At 36.1% G+C, this 24,231-nt stretch overlaps 1 protein-coding gene across 1 annotated transcript; it reads left to right on the forward strand.

Annotated features, from left to right (window-relative positions):
* Positions 1-6,282: 6,282 nt before the first annotated feature.
* On the forward strand, positions 6,283-22,565 carry Smp_170200 (retinaldehyde binding protein-related). The gene is made up of 6 exons (XM_018792534.1): positions 6,283-6,328; positions 11,664-11,850; positions 13,056-13,339; positions 17,152-17,385; positions 19,075-19,182; positions 22,133-22,565. The coding sequence occupies exons 2-6, from the start codon at positions 11,721-11,723 to the stop codon at positions 22,220-22,222; spliced, it is 846 nt and encodes a 281-aa protein (XP_018644381.1). The 5' UTR covers positions 6,283-6,328; positions 11,664-11,720; the 3' UTR covers positions 22,223-22,565.
* Positions 22,566-24,231: the final 1,666 nt, after the last annotated feature.

The raw sequence follows: 24,231 nt of genomic DNA on the forward strand, positions 1-24,231 counted from the left end.
ACGTTCCGGTCGCCGAGTACACTTACCCGTACGCTTTCGTGACTAACCTCATAACCAACTGCGGATACAGTATAGGACCCTAACCCTATACTACACGAATGCTACACTTTTCTCTTTTTCTCTCAATTTTTTTTTGTTTACCCCGAGCCTACGCCTCCAACCATCGATGTTTTGGTATCGTCGACTTCAGTCAATCTTGGCGAAAGCTGGCCTGATCACCCACGCTCTAGTCAACGCACTCAGTCGATCTCTCTGGCTCCGAATACGTATGGTACACATTTAATCCCGAACTTGGTTATTCTGGTCGCATCTGGTTCCTTGGCTCAATCTGGTTTCGTCCTACGTCTGCAGCGTTTCTGGTCCGGACCTCTACGAACGCAACCTTCAGATTCTGGATACAAACCACTCTGGTGTAGCATGCTAATCCAAGCAATCAATATAGTACGTTCCTTCTGGTACCGTTCTACGTCAAAGACTTTTGGTGGCAACTCGAGGATCAACGATCACTTCCTGTTCTGCCAACGCCTTCGTCCTACAATTGCACGTTTCGCGATCAGTCCCACGAACGAAACCGCTACGTATCGAAAGTGTAAACTCTTTCTAGCGGGGGGCTCCTGTAGTGAACGGCCAGTCTCGATAAGAACACGATTGGAATAACAGAAACAATTATTATTATTGTAACCAATTGTACCAGAGATTGTTTTACTGTATTTCTTTAACTGTATCAGTTTCACTTCTTGTTTCGCTATCCGCCTGGTTTGGTTCGAACTTGCTCACGCACTGCCCATTTTGCCTGTACTCTTTGGCACGTCTCGGTATTATTTCAATACCACGAGATCGCCAATAAATATACTTGATCTGGATTAATAAAGCCTTCTGATTTACGAGCTATCAAAGGAACCAAGTCGTTTTTGGGCGCGTAATCGAATTGTAGTGGTGATCATAGTCCGTCCTCGACTCGATATCCACTACACATCTGTTGTTCAAACATGCTGATATACATGTGACCACATTGTTTCAGTAATAAAAGCGAGAAACCGTGGATCACATCAGCCTTGGAGTACTTGTAGATCCCTTTACATTATACAGCTGACGTTTATACCGGGATGTGAGTAGGACGAATGTATGACTTTAAGGCCATTAGCAAGTAAAAACTTTTGTCGAGTGTTAAACAATTACATATATTTTTCGGACATATGATGAACAATTAGGTTCAACGACTGAGCTTTGGGAGATATCACTAGTAATGTTCTGAGGGTCGGAAGAGTGTTGTTCCATTTTCACTTCATTGGTTAGATCCCTTATGAAGAATGAGGTCCATTTATGCATCTGCCACAATGGAAATCTTTAGCTTAAGTAGAACGGAAGTGTGATGTGCTTTGTCAAAAGTCTTGGTAGTTTTAAAGTAGAGATTTTATTTTCAACGCTTGTTTGTCCAACAACTACTCGATGGTTTAGTTATCATGCCAGTGCAGTACGACATTCTAGTTCAGTAAATTTATTACCATTACAATAATAATAACCATCACATATTTCTGCAGGCCCAGGTACAAGCCACTCTTACAGGCATGATCTACAAGTTACAACATATGCTGGTTCACATCACGCATCCCAAGCAGGGTTGTATAGTAAATATTATCCACAAAAGTGAATATCAGTTCATTCGTTCAGATATACTGTGTAGTCCTCCAAATATTTTCCGAAGGAGCATCGCGTCCACGTTACACACCAGATCCAATCTTGGCAAAATAATATTATGATTTTATCGTGCTAAGTATTCATGTAATGCAGCTTTTTAAGTTTATAGTTGTTATAAAGTAGACTTGTGGAGTGCCTGGTGCGAACTATGATCTTGGGAAAGAGCGTTCGTTCGTAAAATAAGAACCATATCCTTTACAGTTTTTTCCGTTTTCATCATCCGATGCCTGCCACACAGTTTTCATGTAAAATTCCGAGTTGGCATGCTATAGGTTGTCTAAGTAGAATAACTAATCCGGCATAAAAATTAGAAACATGAGTCTGAATGGTGAGTGTAGGAGAACAATCTCAATATCACAGATTGATTGACTTGGTTTTATCCATTAAAAGTCTGATACAAACAAAATGTTCTGCCCTACAAACACACGTGAATTGAAGTCATCTCCCTCACAATGTTAAACGTCTTTTTAGGCAACTGATGTGATTCATAAACTCAAATATATGTAGGAATGACGACTATGATGGGTTTAAAGGAAATTGTCAGAGGCGGTTCAAATAATCGTTAAATTTAAATGGCATGGAGATTATATAATGTGACGCACGTACAAGCCATGGTAACATGCTAGTTGATGCGGAAGATAACAACTCACAAAAAATTGGCAAGAAAAATTTAGAAGTTTGAACATGATCTATGGAACCGCAGTTAGGAGTACAACCGGTATAATGGAATTTTCATAGGTGGTTGACGAAGTTAACCTAGTAAATATGTAGTAACGATGATCAGAACTACGTAGTGTCATATCAATTTTCAGTCTAACATGATTCCCCTGAAAACAATGAACTTTCTAACAGTAGTACATCATTTGAAGCCATGAAATATATCTTATTCAAAATGGTCTTAAGAATGCATAGGTATCACTACGAAGGTCTGACTTGATAATTCAGAATAAATTGATCATTCGTTAGATTATTCATAACTTAACATATTCGTAATATTCCAATGAGAATAGTTCATATGAAATATATTAAGCTAGTCTCATTGAAAATATATACATATTAGGAGTTATCAGTAACATGATAGATCATCCAGTAAAATAGTAAAATTCAAATCATCCTGTGTATATGACGTATGAAAGGTCAATTACGAAAAATAATATAGGTCCGAAAGTAATCAAATTAGACGATCGTTATTGCAACTAATGCCAAAGCGTACGTGATGTTATTGACTTTGTCACCCACTTGATTCAGTACAAACCCAAGAATCCAGGAAAATACTTGACTCCCACAGTATGAACAGTTTGAAAAGAGCTCAAAAGAGTGAAATCTCTATAGCCTAAACTCACTGCAAGTTTCTGAAATACTGTCTACGCTGTTTGGCAAGGAAACTCGAAAATTGAAAGTTAGGCAGCTAGTGCTCGAAAGAAAAGATATTAGGGTATAGTCCATAGTTTAGAAAAGAGTTAAGTGTTAGATACATATAACTATCCAGTTCATGCTCAAATTACAAGTTAAAGAGTATTTACGTCGATGAAGAGCCATATTTGTTAGAAAAAGATTATCTCGCTGCACCTGCATAACCGAGACATACCACTTCGATTATTTGTTCCTGCGTCCGCCATTGTTGGCATTCTCTTCACACCATATGTTGAAAGCAGAGGTTTTCATTAATTATACCCTCAGCTTTAAAGTTCGAGTGGTTAGGGACGAGTACCACTACAAGCCAACTTTCCAACTCAATTTAAAGATAATCCTGATATCGATATCACTAAAACACTGATCGATCACTATCACTCTAACCACCATATGCTTGGAATGTTCACACGAAAAATTGCTAACCATTGGTTATTGTTTTATGTTCGAATGTTATTCATCGAAATATCTTAATACCAAACGGTTTCGCAGCATCATATTCTCAAGCTGGTTGACTTTCAACAAAGTGTACGTCACTTCTCATTTTGAGTGTTTTGGAAATGAAACCAAGTATTTTGAAATTATTACGTGCATTTTTCAATCAATTGCTGCTGCTTTCTTTTCTATCTGTCTTTCAGGTTGTTTATACCTGGGGGATTCTTCATATACTAGTAGTAGCCGCCGATGTGCGATGATCAAACTTGAATATGTGTCGGATCAATATCTCGTTGATTCTAGTAAGGGAGCTTTTAGTGGTAGGGATTCTTGACCACTCGATCCTTGAAGCCGAACCAACGATAATTAGGAAGATTCGCACTCAACATTTGCCACTTGGAGGCCAGAAATGAGGGTCGTAAAACCTATTCGGTATGGCATGGCTCGGTCATACGGGTGTGATCACTCTACATAACTTCTTCCCTTTAATATCGAACACAATATTCTATACCAACTCCTAGTTTGTCCTTCAGAGGTCCTGAAATTCATATTGCTGATTATCATTGTAGAACGAGTCAGTGTCGGCAAGGTTGTGACTTCCATATAAGATTTCACAGATCAGGTAGTCACATCATGGCATAACTAAAATATTGGGAATAGGTTTAGTATTGCAGTGACAATGATTGGTGTCCGTCTTGACGCCAATTTCATGCAATTCTACGAGGAAATATATCATGGACTCTGAGGGAATTGAATACACAAAAGTGGATTAATTCCACGATCAAAAATAAACACAAGATGTTGCCATCATCTATAGTATCAGATATGTCGTTGCAAAGCAGCAGGGAATCTTCAAGGGAAAGCTGAAGGTCAACGTTTATTCTATTTCGATAATGCAAAGGGAAGATGAAGTTTATCAGAATTATGTGATATATATTCGCAATACGTTTCGAGCAATCTGATCACACATATACTTGTTAAGACGCTCACATGAAAATTAAAAGGAAGGATGGTGGTTCCATTCAAGGTTCTGTATATAGAAAGCTGACATAGACTGGGCAATATCTTCATTTTCTATAGCCGCTTCTCAATTCATTACAAACGTGGATTAATAAAGGGCTTATTCAATAGAATCAGTCGTATTTGTACTAGAGATACTACTGAAAAAGAGACGAAGCTCTTGACTGATACGTTAATGAATAATGGTTATTCATTGAGGTTCATAAACCGTTGAAAGGGTTGCAATACGATTAGACCTATGACGCTTCTGGCACTCAAAGAGCAAGTTTATATCATGTTACCATTTAGGGAAGACTCAAATAGTCTAATGTTGAAATGAAGACTTAATATAGCCATCAACAGGACATTTTATGCAGCTCAACTTGTCATTATTGAAAAGTCAAGTTCTGTGTTTCATCAAAAACCCAAACAGCTCGTAAGCGGTTGTGCCACATCCCACTTTATCCTTCAATTTACCTGTATGTGCGGAAACACGTACATAGTGGTGAGCAATCGTGATCTGCAATTAAGAGTAGCGGAACACATACCCAAATGGCTGTTGAAACAACTGAATTCCAATAGTCGAATAAGTTCACAGGATAGACAAACATCTTCCCCGATTGCGAAACATTTAGCTGAGACTGGTCATAAAGTTGAAATTAAGTCAGCATTTGTAGTACTGAACAAAAACCTTCAAGAACGTATACTAAGGTTTAGTGAAGCCTAAGCTATACAAACATTGAAAACCCCTTTATACGTTCAAAAATAATTTGTTCTTACCCTTATTCTACCCTGGCAATACTGATTTATTGTCCAGCGTGGTTATCACATTGTTTTTTGTACTTTGTATATCTTCTTTCTTTGTTGCGACTTACCTTTAACTTGTATAGTTGGCATTTTAGTTTTCATATAAAAAAGTCCTAACATGTACATGTGTGATAGGATTGTTCGAAATGTATTGCGCAAACAAATCATATAATTTGATAAACTTCGCCTTCTCATTAGATTATCGAAATTTCTCAAAGTGACCAAATGTTTTAAGTTTGTTTTATTATTGTCATTGTTAATTGTTTGACATTTAACGAACCTATAAGTGGGATTTTAAAGAACAACGACAAGCCCCTCTCAAGTCATCTGGCAGTCGTGTTGCTGAATATCAAACAGTTCTCAAACTGTCGTCAAGGTCAAGAAGAACCAATGCGCATCAGTTGATTACGCGCCATGTACTGGTTCATACAGTGGTGATCACACTTTGTTTCTTGTACCTACTCTTGCCAATATGTTTCTGAAATAATGTTGTTTGTGTTGTAGGGTGATCAAAGTATACGTAGTAGCTGAATACGACAAAAAGGTAGTCCGCGTTAGGTGGTAACCGTGAGGTGTATCTTCAACGTTAGCTGGTTGACCACACTATTATCCAAATTAAGTAGGCTCCCAATCATTCTACACAGAACTCCGTTTGTGATTTACAGTCACCTTAACCCTATGGAAATTAGGGAGGATTACTTCTAGTGTTATTTCTCAATCACTTCCACTATCAGCTAAATTGTTTTGATGTTCATTTTCTTCATAACAAGGAACCTCTTCCAACTACACCGATGCAGATACTAAGGAACAGTTAATTCGCTAATTCCACTAAGCAAGTTTGAGGTTTTTAGACTCGTCCATCAATTATAGTCCTGCATTTTTCAACTGATATCGCATGATAAAGCGAAGTTCATACTAAGGCATAGTTTGAACACACCACTTTGTGTGACCTCAGAAACGTGCGTAATTGGAAAGCAAGGTAACCGATGAAAGTTCAAGCCACGGGCTGTGAATGCTATAAAGACTATAATAAAACTTACTTTTACAGTAGACGTTTTGTTTTTTAATTTTTCAACATTTTTCTATCGATTTATGATAATGAAATTCCTATGGAAAGGAATTAAATTTGTAGGGTTTGTTTTACTTGAAGATACGACCGGTATTGTAGGAGCTGTTTTCCACGTTAAGTCGTAACATGATCTGGTACAGATGCATGATCGAAAGCCTTCAGTTAAACAAGTTCGCCTAAAGCGATGTGATTAGCATCCAATGTCGAACCCTTAATGAGCTATTGATTTCAGGGAATTATTTACAGCTACATACTTGTTTGTAAGCTTATATAATTTAAATTATAACCGGGATCGGCAGAATGAGATGGATTTTCCTTCGTGAACATATGCGAAATTTTGTTTGAGCCGTACCGTTCTATAACTATTCATCATATTCCTGCAGGCTAATCTGTATCAGTAGATTTCTTGTGGTTGTGGTCTCGATGTTAGGAGTTAATCGTTAGTGTTTCGTTGCGTTTGGCAAAGTCTATGAGACAGAGTCCACATCTTTTTTTCAGTGTTAAGCAAGTCGGTGCTTCATTCTCTCTTATTTATTCTTTTGTTTGATTTTTAATTTGGCCCTAAATTTTTGTTTCTGGTCTTTCTTTTATTCTTTTGATGTCTTATTATTTCATGACAATTTGTCATATCATAAGCTAACAAGACTAATAATATGAGGTACTGTCCCTTTTTTAGACTGACTATAACATCGATCAACTTTGGGCCAAGATATTGTATCTTGGGTGGTCAGCTAAACAAAGAGTTTCTAATAATTAGTTTTTCAACTAAATGCCATCGATGCAAGACTTCACTGGCTTACTTTTATTGTTGATTCTGCATCACTTTAACTATATTTGTTGTGGCGAATGTACAAACATTATGTTTCAAAACCCTGAATAAAGTATCTATCTTCAATTATTTTTAATGCGAAGTACGTGGCCATCAGATTTTTGAGCTTCAGTTTTAGCTCATCATCCTTGTAACTTACGATTGAGCCTTACCTGTCCAAAGACTTTTTGCCGTTTTTTTCTTTCCGTCCGCCACATACTTTTTAAATTTTCCAAGCTGTAAGTCTTCTATAAATTCTATCTTGGTTGTAAGCTGATAGATCTTTTAATCTCCCTTCAGATATTTTGATTTGTTACTTGAGATAACCATTATTGAACAGCTCACGGTATTTCAAATTGTTCTCTCGTTCTGAGAGTCACTTAATGTCTGATTGTACCGTATATTTGCGGTGATGCGTGACTCAGAGCGTTGTTCATTAAATCCTGTATGCCATTAATTATGTGTTGGTAGTATCCAAGTGAAATGCGCTAGTAAACAAAATGCATACCAATTCAAAAATACCTTATCTTCGTAATTAGCCAATCATTTTTATACTATTCATGTCGAATATATCCATATTTCATCTCATTTATGGCTGAAACCGTTGTAAATTTTTAAACCCTAACATATTCGACCTATTTTAGCTTAAACTTTATAGACTATCAACACTATGTAATATCAGACATTCATTTCGATCAACTTACATGTAACTGCAACTCGAAAGTTGAAAATAATACGGCTTTAATCTACATATTTTGCATGAATACTATTGATATTACTCGATTGCCGTACTAAAAGTAGGTGACAAGTGGTTCGAACCTATATGTTGGTGGTTGAATTTTTTCAAGTAAGACCATTTTTCCTGAATACTTACATGGTTACTCTACGCTTTCGGGATCCAGTAATCAGTCAGTCATATGTGACGTAGGACTCGACACGTGCATCGGTTCACATTGCCACAACACATAAACATAAGATTATTAAGACAAACCCCAGAGTATTAGAAGTTTTAATAGGAAACATTAGGTCTAGAAAGTAGTAAAAACAGATATAAATATATTTCAAGACTTAGAATCTAGGGGAAGACGAGGGTTTGGTTCATCTTCGCCACTGGAATCGACGTTGACCTTTGTCACCCAAAGTCTCTAAATATTAATTAGAGGAATTGCTCGAGCTGTAGCCAGAAAGTCTGCATCTACGAAAACAAATCACTTGATTTACTAATGATTTCATAGACAGGCATCATATTTTGTTTTTAGCACCACTGGTTTTCTTCTAGTTTACTGATATACAGGAAAATATCCCTCGTTAAGGTAGGAAGAGGTCTAGCTTACGCCATACATTTCCCAACCAACTTGCTTGATAAAGATTCACTATCCCATCAATCGATTTACCATATATACCTAATACCCCATACTTATTAGGCAGACTGATTATGGTACTGGTTAATTTACAGTAGGCGAAGATTTATTTGTTTACACTCATAAATATTGGTACAAAGAGGCACCGAATACATATGCGCCACACAAATCATTCGAGTTGTGTGAGAACTGAGATATATTTTCAGTCCTCCTTGGTGCTGTCCGAATTCTTTCCATTAAGTTGAAATTTGGTCACTAGTCTAGCCGGCTCGATATCACGTGCACTGTGTTAAGATGCCAGATGGTTGGTCGACTACCTCCAACCAAATAAAACAGGATTTCTTGTCGACTACCTGCAACCAACACTTTACACTATCTCCGTGCGTCTGCTGTGATGATCCAATGTATCAACCATCATACAAAATCAACTAGAAGGATGTAAGGCTGAATACATGAAATATCTGTTGCGATATATTATAATTTAATGCTTGAAAGGGTATAAATACTACAAATCTTTCCTCCCATAAATAGTGATCGCTTCCAGATAATCTGACTATTATTGGTCAGAATGAGAGTTTTGTGAACATGAAGCCTTAAAAATCGGAAAATTCTCATAATTTACTGAATCTCACTAAGGGGAGTTTGGCTGTATCAATAATCTGGACAACACGTAACGTCTCCATATACTATGTTAGGCAAAATATATTGTATCTTAGCGAGACATAGGAATATTAAGAGAGATCATAAGAAAGTAATATTCATTTATTTGAACTCATAGATATTGGTACAAATAGTCACTGAATACATATGTGCCACACAAGTCACTTGATTTGTGTATGGGTTGTGATAGTGCCCGTGTGCCGAAACCGAAGTAGGTGGTTTACTTAGGGAACCACACCCGGAGCGTTTCATATAAACGTTTGATCCACAAGAAAGTGGAGCAACGTAAGGAGATGCAGTCTCATGGCAGCCGTTGACCAATGATTGGCTCATACACCATTTGTTCCCCCAGTGTCCTGGAGCCCTTATGCATAATTGGTTTGGAATCAGGGTTGTCCAACTCCCCTAAGTGAACACCCTGTGTCCACCGAACCGGTTAAAGCACCTAAAATCCGGTTTTCTTCCTGTCAATTTCATAAACACCGATGCAGCAAGAAGGTAGTGAGTAGGACTTCCATGGCAGTGTTTGCATATGCGTGCTTATGTGAGGGCATTTTGTGTGGGAGAGCTGACTCTCCCCACCCTTGGTCGTACCAGGGCATTCGGGGGCAAATATATTCTATTCTGTCTGGTCCACACCATTAATCAGTTCACACTAATTTTACCCCGAGAATTATTTTTATTCCTAAACCATTTTTTTGATTTTTAATCTTTTCACTTGTCACCGATACCACTAGTTATATTACAATGGTATTTATCCTGTGTATTTCATTTTTGTGTACTGAGAAAATATTATAACTTAGGCCGATTCACATTTGTGCCTTATTCGATGTTAGAGCTGACTGGCTACATATCATGCTCCATCTACGTTCATGCTAATCATTACTTGGTCCTATGGTAAATAAATAGAAAAGTAGATAACTTGACAAAATTTTCCCATGTAATAAAAGATAACTTTGTGCATCATTGTCTATTAGGTCATTAAGACTCTTTTACTTGAAAGTAGTTATACTACCTTATAACAAAACTTTGATATTCTCCCAGTACAAAAATTCAGACAAATAAGTTTGAGAAATTATTCCCGATTAAGGTGTGAATTTTTCTTATTATACTCTGTTATTTAAAATGATTATGAGTACTTTTTATGAAGTTCTTTTTTAAATAGCATACTAATGATCATAAAGTTGCATTATGAATAATTCCGATCGATTAGTAGTTAGATTAAAATAAGAAAATGCAACTCACAATAAAGGGTTTCATTTTCGGAGAATTCACTTTCAGTGTTGTAAAATTGTCAATATATATATATTCTTTTTCTCAAAGATAGTAACTGATATTTTTGTTGAAAATAAGAATAATTTGCTGAACAGTGACAAATGACCAAAATAAATAATTGTTTGCAAAGTTTTTACCTGTTTAAGAACTCAAAACATACTTTCAAAGGCCTAGGGTGTTCATCAAAATATCACAAAAGTTAGATAAAATCAATAATCACGATTAAAGGATTGTGTATTATTGTTATTCAACATGTTGAGTTTGAAATGAAGTGTAGCTAGAAAGGACATAGAAACAAAGATCAATCGACTTGGAACAGCTAGTCCAAATGCCCTGGTACGGCCGAGAGTGGGGAGAGTCTGCTCTCCCTCTCCAAATGCTCTCACATGGCCACGCGTATATAGCCTCTGCCAGGGAAGTCCTACTTACTGCCTTCCCGTGGCACCGCTGTTGTTTACGAAATTGAGAGGACAAAAAGCGAACGTTCGGCGCTTTGACCGGATTGGTGGACATGGAAAGTCCACTTAGGGGAGTTGGCAAACCCTGATTCCAAATTAATGGTGCACATGGGCTCCAGTATCCTGAGGGAACAAATGACATATGGATCAATCGTTGTTCACCAGCTACCATGAGACTGCATCTCCTTACGATGCTCCATTGCCTTGTGGATTAGACCTTTAGTTTAAAGGCTTCGGGTGTGGCCCCCTAAGAAAACCACCTGTTTCAGTTTGGGCACCCGGGCAGTATCATAGCCTTCATACAAATGAAATGAGATTTGTGTGGCGCATATATATTTGGTGCTTCCTTGTACCAATACTTATGTGTTTAAATAAAATTTTGTGTGGCTAAAAATAAGTTTCTTTCGTGAAGACAGTTTTGCTTTCTCTAAATGTATGACGACGGCTTTGTAAGTGCCAAAAACGGAAGGTCATCGTCTTTAATAAGTTTCTGTTTAGTTTATAGACTATTTTGAACTCCTAGTCTTTTTCTCGACTGACATATGCTTAGAAAATGTTGACTTGTAGTGCTTATTATGGACCCATTGTTATCTTAAATCATGAGGTTTATGGGGTCTATATTCGTTAATAAACACAACGCTGTTTATGTCATTAAATTTTCTAATTGAGTTTTTTTGCTTCAGGGTGTTTTAGAAACGGTTGGCTATAATGATTATGTATTTCCTCACGCTCAATCAACTATGGGTTCAGATTTGAACATGATAGAATTATCTCCTCAAACATTAGAAAAAGCATTTCTAGAATTAAATGAACAGCCGCAACAACGACAGAATGCCATTGCCGAGTTAAGACATCGTATTCAGTTACAAAGTAAATTGGTTTTATCTGTCAATTTTTTTTCATAAAATTCATTGAACAGTTACGTTTGTTTGTTTTATGATGATTATGATAATGGAGAAGGGAGTTTTGTCGATGTTTTTGTGATGTTATTGCTTAACTGAAATTTATATCCATCTTTTAAATAGTAAAGTTCCCTGTTAATATTTAATGTACTTTTTCGTGTGACTTGATTCTGCCTGGTTAGAGTATGTTAAAGAATCATCGCTTGGATATTGGATTACCGAAAAGGTTGTGGCTTAAATAGACAATATGTACCATTGATTTGGTTGGAGGTGTTCTACTCTCTGTTTTTATTGTTTATTGTTTGCAATCTTGAATTTAAGCTTTTCTTGCTGAAGTTCCTCCATTTTAGCAACGGTATGAAAACGCTTTCCTCGTACTGGTTTATCCTTTTAACATCCACTTTTCTCCTTACTCCCAAAAGAATCATAAGTGTATTAATAGCTATTTATTGATCAATGAGTAGTGACCACTTCCATGTTTGGCACAAAATAGGGATCGATCATTCAGAGTATGTCAGTTACTGCCTGAATAGCTTCAACTGTAGCATGATAGACTGTTCAAAAGGCTGACAATAGTTAGCCTGCCATATATAGCACCAGTTCCCTCAAGATTACGGTCACGCCTTACTGACAAATACCAACTATCACAATACCTGAATTAGAGTAGTCTTTCGACCGCTTCCAACCGTCTAATATGTTTTTAAGTGTTATTTATTGATCTAGTCAACCATCTTCATTAAAATCAGCGTTGTGACAGGTGGTGTCCGATACTGATATTGACACACGGTGTGCTACGTGCTAACCCCCACCCGACCACTTGAGCGAGAACACAAGAGTAGGCAAGAAAGCATGTTGGGCTACCGAGTAAAATACACAAATACTCATTTATATATACAACTCTACTCCTTAGGAAACCAACCCATTTCTTAGTCAGGGAAATTCACCTGTCCTTAAGGTCACTCCTGATTGCCATCGATTGACGTTCTCATCAGGATACTTCTGATTGGCTCTCTATATCAACAGTATCTTATATACTATGAATTCCGCTATTGGATTAACTGGTGTGATGGTGACTGGGGAATATAAAAGGAAATTTTTCATATTTGTTGGTAAAGGAACTAGAAGTGTCACGCAATTCTCCAAAGTCATACTTTTTGATGTTTTTTCCATCAGGTTTACAAGGATGTTTGGCTGATGAATTCCTCCTACGTTTTCTACGTGCTAAAAAATTTAATCAGGATAATGCATTGAGACTGTATACAAACTATTATATATTAAGATTACGCTATCCAGATATATTCCATGATTTAAGACCATCATTAGTTGAACATGTATTTCAAAGTGGAGTTGTATGTCGATTGCCTCAACCAGATTCAGAAGGTAGAGCACTTATCTACTTTAGACCAGGTTTATGGAATCCTGCAGAATGGTCAACAAACGACATATTTCGTGCTAATGTACTTGTTATTGAAGAATAATCATCTATAACTGTTATATTGATGAAGTATGCCCATCTGTCTATTACATGTAGTAATTATTTATATATTCTCCTTATTAGAGGTATATACATACAGTTCTCAGTACGTCGCTACGTTAAGCTCATAATGTTTTTGGGCTAACTATTTGTCAGTGTATCACTAATGAAAGTTCTAATTTATCCGGATAAAACCAGTCCTCTGTTTAAACTGTGAAATACTCAATCTCCATAATCCCCTTATTTATTTATTTATTTATTTATATATTGGTACAAAGGGCACCGGATACATATGCGCCCCTTATATCAATGTGAAGGTAATCATAATATTTATATACACAGACAGCTAAGACACAATCATCAACAACAAACAATCATAGCCAGCATCTCAGATAGAACCACAACTTCACTCACTTTGGCTTGCCTAGCAGGACAAGTATCCACTGGTTTTCACACTAAACCATGTGACCTAATCTCGGTTACACAACTATGTATTTTCTTAACGAATTTAGCTTAATGAATTCTTTAGGAAGAACATGTGATTTGATGTATTTAAATAAAATGTAACATCGATCGAGATTAAATTAAAATCTCAAATCTATCCTGTCTAACACTATGCTTATGTCTCTGTTGGTTTGTCCTTCCTAGTATTGTTTCCCTTGAGCTATAGTTGAATCCAGTACTGATTTCTTGTTTAGTTTTATTTATGATATTAAAACAATTTTACGTTATCATCTACTCACATTGATGTTGTATGATCTATTTTTACTTTCTTGACCTCATGCATATAATTTGTTGTATTGTCACGTAAAATGTTTTCGTAATTTGTTACTGATCATTTCAACCAACATGTAACTACTGTGCTGGTTAATTTATTAGTTAAATGTGTTTTGGTATCTTTTTTATTGGAAAATAAAGTGTGGTGTTTCTGATGACAGTATGCTTTACCGATGATCTTCAGCAATTGTCGAATGACCTTGCGAAAGAAAATCCAATATGTAGTCAGTCATAATACTGTTTATATGAATGAATAGTTTCCTTCATTAAAACTCAAAAAGCGCTAACTTTCGGATTAGAGGCTTCAGTTAGAAGTTAGGATTGATAGTTAAGAATAGAGTGGTGGAATATCTTGCAACCACGTGTATAAATGGTCACATACTTAATCTCTTTGGTTGAATGTATCAAAAACACTTTAGTCGCCTGCAAAAGATTCATCAATTATGGTGTCTATTTGAAATGATGACGGAGATTTATAGCTCAGGTGGATGATTTTGATGAAGTTTCGTTCTTCGAGCTGCATGGTGTGGTCATGGAGCTTTCATTGTTCTTGTGAACAATACCACTAGCACAAACTTCAGGCAGAAGTTAAGTATTCGGATTTCTCCACATACGACTTACAACTTGTCCCGTTCATCTCGATCTTGATTAGTTATTTCTAACTTCTAACCTATTCTTATCACGACCAAACCATTGAACTCAGTGAGCAAAACTCCACCAACAGTAAATACAATTGCCTCTTACGCTAATTACTAAAAATACTGACTGGTTAATATAAACTAATACTATTATTGATAGTTGTGTATACATATCTCTTTTCGATTTTGCTGGAATATGTATATATAGGTTACTTGGTATCACGTACTGACTTCGTTACATAATCTGGTAATCAGATATGATAAAGTAAAAGAAACAGTCAGTCAGTTAGTCACAATGTAGAACCTGGTACGTATGTACATCGGTTCAAGTCGCTCCACTAGCAGAAAGAGACGTTATCAGGCCAAATCCCAGAATAGCAGGGGTTATAACAGTTTCAAAGCTGATAGGAAAGATTAAGCATCAAGGGTAAGATTCGAGAACAAAATCTAAATCGGCGAAATAAAAACAAAAATAAGTCGTGAGGAATTTAGAATCCCCGGATTCGGGGGAAGGCAATGAACAGATGCACCTGCACCATTGCATACGATTTTGAGCCATGTCGTTCAAAGTCTCTAACTATTGGTTACCATAATCACGCGTACCCCAACCAAGCAGTCTATACTTATTAACTTGGCTAAGTTGAAATATCAGTGACTTCATGAGCGGATGCTACTTTTTAATTTGGCCGTTCCCAGCTTTCTTTCGAACTTCTGCTCCATAAAACATCGCGCGTCGAAAAAGGCGGCGGTCGGACATATGTAATATATTTCCCAACCGCCTCAGTTGGTGAAAATTTACTACCTCATCAATCGATTTACAACCTTTACCTATTTCTCTATTCTTAACTCAGGTATTGCTTACTCCGTGGTCCAGAAACTCATGAACAGTGCTTCGCAAACACCTGTGATTGAATACTATCAACGTACGAATATCCTCTTCTCTTAATGTCCATGTTTCACATCCATAAAGTATAACGCAATAAATTGATGCACAGTAAACTCGTCGTTTACTTGGCAGAAGCCTATCTCTCCTTCTCCACCAGCGACGCAAGTTGGCAAAGCCAATCGAGCCTCTTGAGTTCGTGCTGAGATTATGTCAGACACCAGACCATCAGGAATGATGAGGCTCCCAAGACAGGTGAGGCTGTCGATACGTTCAACTACTTTACTCCCTATCGCTAATTCAGATGATGACGCAAACGAATCCGGAATTAACATTTTCTGTTTGGAGGGAGAGAACCGCATCCCGAATATGGGTGCTTTGTTGCTTAAGGTTGTCAGAAGACTGCATCTTGTCAGTTTCTTCACTAAACAGAACTATTATTACGTTTAGGCTTCCTCCGCCTCCCATTGAGTTCAGAGCCGGACGAAATGAGTTGTCCATCATGTATCAGTTCTGTAGACGCCACTGAGATCTAGTGTTCGTTTCCTAACATTTTTTGGTTTAAGTTACTAGCGGGTATCACTGCTGTTTTCACAGATTTTTGGATATCATACCAAACTAACTCGGGGTGGATATCATTTTGGCGGTTAACTAACTCCTTTTCTGGGTGTTCCTGAAATATATTATTAGTCTTTTCATCACTAAGTTAGACTCTCAGGAGGTTTCTTGATGTGGCTTTTCTACATTCAGTAAGACCCAGAAAGATGCATGCTCAAACGAGGGTATTGCTCGAGTCTAAACGTGTGCTCTAGAATGAACGGCAGTCTTCAGTAGAATCCCTCCAACAATATCTAGTGACAATCTGATCTATTTTAGTCCATCGATGAGTCGATTGTGGAGGTCGCGACGTCAGACGATATTTTTCTTGATGTTTGAAGTTGGTGGTTGACAAAAATAGACGGTTTCTGAGGGTCAGCCTTCCTGGCATAGTGGGACGTAAAGAAACATGTGTTCTAGCCAATGTAGCTCGGTCGAGTCATCAAGACAGACAAGCCTGACCACCACGTCAAGGTCGCGGCTACGTTCAGAAAGTACACGAAATACAACGGATGTAACCATCAATCTAACTAAATAACCGTAATCCCATTTTAAAGCACTAGAGATGACAAAGAAAATCGCTGTAGTTTATCACATTTCAAATCGACTATGATATGTGGATATTTATAAAAAGTGCTGAAGAATGTTTAATATACCACTTCCGCGCCTCTTAGTTTTCAAGTTCAAGCGCACAGTTTAAAAGTTTCGAAACAATGACTTTAAGAACATCTTTACCAACTGATTCCGGTTGGATTTTGGGGGAGTACTTCGTTTTTCAATAATTAGTCATCTTAATTACCGTGTAGTCAAACAATTTGTAAGAGAAAACATCATTTGTATTTTTATACATTTTCTGTTACATGCCTATATGTCATTTCATCTCTCTTGTTCTCTGTTTAGTCTTGGCCAGCCGTGCAAGTGCATGGAGTAATAATTCTAGTGGACCTATCAGGCTTTTCCTGGAGACATGCCATTAATTTAATGTCTCCTTGGTTTCTACATCGAGCAGTACATTTTTTACAAGGTTCAAGTCCTGTACGAGTAAAAGCTGTTCATATTTTCAATAGTCCTTATATGTTTTCTAAAATATATTCAGCATTAATGCCTTTGTTAAAACCAAAAAATCAAGCGCGTGTAAGTTTATATATGTATTCTGAGTTCGAACTATACTCCCAATGATTCTTGATTTAACTGCTAAATATTGAGAATAAAAATAAAACCGCACTTTTCAGTTTTACTCTAACCAGCAGCAATATATGGAAAGCATTCGGGCAGTTACAGGTTTTTAGGGTTTTTCTCGAGGAATAACTATAGATAATTCCAGTTTCATACAGCTAAATTCATCTGTACTCACAGGGTTTAGAAATTGGAATTACTATTTGTAAAACTGGTTTAACTTTTTGGGAAATAGTACATTTCCTAACACAAGCTCCCGTAAACAAGTGACCAAGTACATTCTTCAAAAATTGTTCTTTCTTATTAATCGGTATCCTCTTACCTCTTAATCGAAGGTTTAATGCTACGTAGCATGAAAACAGATTGAAGTCTGGATGTGGGTCGAATATAAGACAACACCATCTAATGATGTTACTGATTAATTCACGTTGGGAATTTTAGACTCTCAAGATAATCTTAAATTGAAGACTTTAGGCAACTTGCCTCTTTCCTTTTGAACCTTACTGTCTATCATCACTATGAATTTGTTAAATTTGTTAAATTATGTCATTAATGTTTGTTTGGTATGAAACTTAACAATTTAAAAAGAAGTCGTTTCAAACCTTGACTGTCACTCTATCACTAACCGTTATATTTCTTGATTAACATTTTTTGCGTCTCAGGAACGTGCAAAATTCAACAATAACGTCTCTAAGCACCTTCATATAAAGTATGGGACATAGTAACATGTTGAAAAATAACAAATTATACTATAAAAGAATCAAGGGTAGAATGCTAAAGCATAGAGCATTGATACCAGATAAGTAGTAGATTTATAACAAATAAAATTAACAGTTCAAACTGAGACATATTCAGTGTCTAAACTTTCAAAAATCAATTACACCTACTGTGGTATTTCAATATGGGGATTTGTGCAGATTGTAGTATGTCCACAGTTGTATATATACTTTTTCACATAAACAATGATGGGATTAGACTTATTGAATACTTCGTGATAAATTTATCATTGAATAGCTAATTTTGAACAATTCAATTTACATTTAATACACAAACACAATTTTTAATATTAGTATCCTATACTGTAACAGAATTTATCAATCAAATTGTTCTTATGCATCAGTAAATTCATTTGTACGGTATACAAGTTTTGCGTCTGAGTTAGGAATTATGTTTACTTACTTACTCCTTTTACCCCCGTGAAGCATAGACCGCTGATCAACATTCTCCAAACCACTCATATGCCTTCCTTTCTAGTTCTATCCAATTTTTGGTCATTCTCATGTCTGTCTCCATTTCTCGGCGTAATGTGTTCTTTGATATTCCTCTTCACCTTTGGCCTTGAGGATTCCAAGCGAGTGGCTTGCCTTGTGACTCAGTTGGGTGCTTTACTCAATGTGTATTTTATCCACTTTCAGCGCTTCTTCCTGATTTCTTCCTCCGCTGGGATCTGGCTTGTTCTTTTCCATAGTTGGACATTACGACTAATTATAGAATAAAACGCTTATTCTCGTAACTTTCCTAATTTTCATAACCTGACATTGTACAAATAAGTGATTTCTGTTCTGTAAACTTTTTTAAAGGAAATAAATACAAAATTATTTATTTGTATCTCGAAACTAATGGTTGTTATTTATTACGTAATCACAGGTTGTTATGCACAATACATCGTTAGAAAGTCTTCATGCTGCAATCCCTCCCCATCTACTCCCGTGTAATGGTGGTTTAAACGGGACTGGACCTTCAGTTCCATCATATGTACGTTTTTATTTACGTTATTAGTTATTTTACTTGATTATTGTTATTGTCATTTAAAATGATTAATTTATGAAAATTAGACACTCGCTGCGAGACGTGAAGGTCCTGTGTGCAAACCCTAGCAGGGTTGTCATACTGAAACGAAATAGCTGTCCAGTGTTTATTTTTTTCCAATAGTTATCTAATCAATGTCACTCTGATAGTTAAAATAACCCATTGTGTCATTGAATAAGAAAAAGAGAATTCAGCGAAGAAAATTTTCTTTTCGACGAAATCATTTACTGAAGCTGTATATTCGTATATATAGTTATATAGAAAATATATGGTTATAGGAGGCTAGGTAAGATTGCATTATAAATTGATTCGAGAATAACCAACAAATGAGTTTGCATACTAACCTACTGTTTTGCATTTTTAACTCTAATTAGTTATTATTATTACCTTATACAAGTTTTCATGATTATTATTCAGTCTATTATTATGAACTCTGTGTTTGTCGTTTTTCTTCATATCTGTCGATTGCACTATCATCTGACGCCCCCAAATACCCTGGTACGGCCGAGAGTGGGGAGAGTCCGCTCTCTCTCTCCAAATGCTCTCACATGGCCACGCGTATATAGCCTCTGCCAGGGAAGTCCTACTTACTGCCTTCCCGTGGCACCGCTGTTGTTTACGAAATTAAGAGGACGAAAAGCGAACGTTCGGCGCTTTAACCGGATTGGTGGACACGGCACGTCCACCTAGGGGAGTTAGAAAACCCTGATTCCAAACCAATGGTGCACATGGGCTCCAGTATCCTGAGGGAACAAATGGCATATGAACCTCTTGTTGGTGACCGGCTACCATGGGACTGAATCTCCTCACGATGCTCCACTGCCTTGTGGGTTAGACCTTTAGGTCAAAAGCTCGGGGTGTGGCCCCCTAAGAAAACCACCTGTTTCAGTTTGGGCGCCTGGGCAGTATCATAGCCTTCATACAAATGAAATGAGATTTGTGTGGCGCATATATATTTGGTGCTTCCTTGTACCAATATTTATGTGTTTGTGTAATAATAATTTGAGATTTTAAACTTAACACCTTATGATAACAGTCATCCTGTGCTTACTAGGGAGCTAAATTATAAAATACTTCACTATTCTGTCTGTCCAATATGTGAATCAATCAACACACGTTATTTGTATAAGTTTTCGATTAAATTTATCAAAATATTTATGTTATATGAAGAGTGATTTAATCATGTAATTGTTTATATCAATCAATGTAAATGCTAATTTATGTGTACACTTAACTGCTCTTATTATTCAACAAGCCATAACAGTTCATTAGTTAGTTAGTTAGTTAATCTTCAAATCAATTTTAACCTAAATTATTTAAATGTAACATAAACTCATTTGAATAAAATTATTAGAAAGTAATCATTAATTCAATTCAGAAATTCTTCTCTAAAAGGCCTGCTTGAATATCTGGGCTACTTGTTCTTGCCATCTGGAGATTTCAACATATTATCTGTTTTCTTGTTTGTCTTAACACATCAATATGCCTATTAGTCTCATCACCTACTCAGGTGCGTTTATGAAAAGTTTACGACATTTCTCTGTACAAGTTACAAAATAGCTCAATCGAAATGTGACTTGAATCTTTGTTTAAATAGTTGAACGTCGGTTATCTTGTTAAACCTTTAAAACATGTTATTCAGTAGATAATGTACGGCTGGATTTCATGATTTTGGAGAATACAGAATTTCTATTGTCTATGTTCACTTTTTCTAAACTGTTCTGATATACTTCGTGTAGTGCAACGAAGCATAAAATTCGGTGAATAACTTGCCGCATCATTAGCTAGACTGACTTGCACACATTGAATCGGTTAAGCATACTAACAAATTCTTCATATGCAAACATGCAGATGAAGACTATGATGGTTTATATGACAGTTTATTACATGTAACGTCGTTCAAATAGATCTATTCAAACAATATATCACATCAGTGTTTTCCTCAAAACGGTTCACCTGACCTTTGAAAACTTTCATGTTTCACATTTTTTCTGATAAAATCTGATATATTTTAGAATACTCAACTCACACGACACTGAGCATTGTGAAAGTTTACCAAGTTTTTCTGCTCATTAAAAACTTTTTCTCGTCCACTTCATATCAGTTGATGTTGTCATTAATGAATAGAATTTTGTCTTGATGTAGCCTCTTCTAACTTATTTCTATCCTAATTAGCATAAAATTACAGATTAGATACTGCATATGAGTGTTTAACACATATTTTAACAACTTGAATTGATTTAATTTCATAACCTTACTCATTAATTTATCGCCTGTTCATCTAACCTCAACATTATTCACTTGTTTATAGTAATCCTTAAGAAAAAAGAAGATTGGTTAAACGCTAACAACCACTTCTTTCTTCAAAAAGGTCAAGTTACATCGGTATGAAAACACAATCACACTATTTAGTATCACCACCACCAATAATAATTTTAAAATTCACTTAGTATTGTGTGTTTGAACCTTCCCATTGATGCTTAGGACTACAACTGGTCAGTCTCTAATTGGCATATGTGCATACTGTGCGTACTGCCTCGATATAGCCTAAATTCACAATCATGGTCAGCAAAGATGGATAGTGACTAGCAGTGGAATCCAGTTTGACGTGCGTTTCGTTCTATTTGAGAATCGTCAGCTGGATGTACCTGCATCTCAGAGTTGATGTTCACTCTCTGACTCGAACCCAGTATCTTTCGCTTTCAAACGCCATCGTGTTATCCACTCAGGTACATCCAGCTGACGAGTCCCAAATAGGGCAAAACGCGCGTCCTGGATTCCACTGCTAGCCACTATCCATCTTTGCTTACCAATAATAATTTTATTCTCCTACTAAGTTATCAACTACTATGCTCATTCCCTCTTTCATTGATCATGCCTTATTTTTTATTTTCAGGAATATATCAATGGTTTATTAAATTTGGAAGATTATTTCATTGAAATGAATAAATATCCATATCATATAAATAGTATATCTGACATATAAACAATTGTTGATCTATAAATTGTTTCTATGTAAATTCTATCATTTATCCATACAGATCACTATTATGATTATCAGTAGTATATTACTTATTTTTTCTAACAGACATATATGTGTGTGATATAAGTATATTTTTCTTGTGTTCTTTTCTTATGTACACTCATTTATCATGTGATTCTACCACTTAATACGTATAGTTAATGTTCAATCTTTGTGTTTACTGATCCATTGTTGTAAATGACATTGACGTAACACATCGTATGGAGAGTCTTTCAAATTTTTTGTCTCCTGTTTTGTTTTGCCTTCACTACTAGTTTTTTATTTATTTAAAGAAAATGTTCATTTTACTGCGGCTTTTTTTAATCATTAATGTGACTTCAGTGTTAAGTAAATCAATGTTAATGATAAAAACTAAACTCAGCCTATCCTAATTGTATTCATGTATGACGTTATTCGAGGTGAATGACGAAATTTATGGAGCGTTCAATCATGTTGGAATTGTCAGTCAGTCAGCTACAACGATGGACCAGGCACACATATGCATCAATCCATGTTTCCACATCTCATTAGCACAATAAGATGAACACGAAATTCATAGTATTTAATTTAATAGTAGTGTGGTGTGGGCTACTTATATTGACATAAGTAGTATATATCGTGAGTGAGGAATAGAATATCTAGCAGCAGAAGATTGAGAAGAGAAGAACAGAAATAGAGAGCAATTGGTGTGGAAATCCAGGAACAATGAAGCCTGAGAAAATTAATGAACAATTTGCAAATAGAGTATCAGAGTATGGTTTTTGTATTTTATGAAGAAATTTTGTAATTTGTGATAAGTACATAATTCGATGGCCTCGCCTGTTTTCTCATTCAATACAGTAGCACTATATAAAAGAAAGATTGCATATAGGGATACAATACAGGAAGAAATAATTAGTTCAAAGAAAGATAGGTATAAATTAGTTTAATCTCACAGTTTAAGAAAAGACAGAGAGTGTATATACCTACGCCATTGTGATCGATTCTGAGCCATACTAGAATTGACATATATATCTCCGTTAGTATTGAATGATGGTCGTGTAAGATGGTTTATTGATCTTGGGTTTGATTGTAGCTGATATCATTGGTGTATACTACTGAAGGGATCCATTCTGTGGCGAAACAGCTTTTAAGTGGTACTCAAATTGATATCAAGCCGTGATAAATATCATATAAAAATTGAAAAAAAGTGTTTCAAAGATTCACGCTAGCTTCAATATCATAACGATGATAACTGATTCAATCTGTCGTTCATCGAAACACTGGCTTCTTTTAAAAACTAACGTCTCTTAACGAATCACATACAAGATGAGGATTACCTCTACTAGTATGTTCTAGTAATTCCAGTTCAAGTGTATTCAGAAGCAATAATGGTGGCAACCATATAGAAAGCTCATATTTCACAAGAAATCGATCTCTCAATAGTGAAAAATGACAAACTCCAATAGTCTTTTAATAAGTTCTTTCAGAAGATCCATTCTCTAAATATAATGTTGTTCTGATATTCTTGTCTGATTGTTTTATTATTATTCTTAACTGTGTTATCGTTTCAGTTAATCTCATTTAAATTCTATTTAATAAACCATTTTAAAGACTTCAGGCGTAAGATATTTTTCTGGATTATGATTTTAGTTTAATTCTATTAAATACTCTTATAAGGGAGAGAAGTAGGTTAGAATGAATAATTAATCATAATCTGCTCAATTACTGTCGATATTTCAAACTGAATTAAATGATTTACGAATAAAAAGTATATGTTATGTATCATGGATACATATATTTCAGGATGTAGGAGTAGGTTGGAAGAAAGTTAGGGCGGCCACACCATAATGTGGCACAAATCCATGAAGTCACTGACAAGTGAACTGAGCCATGTTGGTAGGTGTAGACTACCTGGTTGGGATCCTCGAGATGATAACAACCGATGGTTGGAGACCTTGAATGACATGGCTGAAAATCGTTTGCAATGGCGA

This window comes from Schistosoma mansoni (assembly GCF_000237925.1).
Source record: "Schistosoma mansoni, WGS project CABG00000000 data, supercontig 0253, strain Puerto Rico, whole genome shotgun sequence".
In the NCBI taxonomy this organism is placed as follows: domain Eukaryota; kingdom Metazoa; phylum Platyhelminthes; class Trematoda; order Strigeidida; family Schistosomatidae; genus Schistosoma; species Schistosoma mansoni.

Excerpts from the sequence above, each read along its gene's own strand:
- Smp_170200 (XM_018792534.1), top strand. The coding sequence starts at position 11,721 with ATGGGTTCAGATTTGAACATGATAGAATTATCTCCTCAAACATTAGAA. Across the intron at positions 13,340-17,151 it reads ACGACATATTTCGTGCTAAT|TCTTGGCCAGCCGTGCAAGT; the intron begins GTACTTGTTATT and ends TTCTCTGTTTAG. Across the intron at positions 17,386-19,074 it reads AACCAAAAAATCAAGCGCGT|GTTGTTATGCACAATACATC; the intron begins GTAAGTTTATAT and ends ACGTAATCACAG.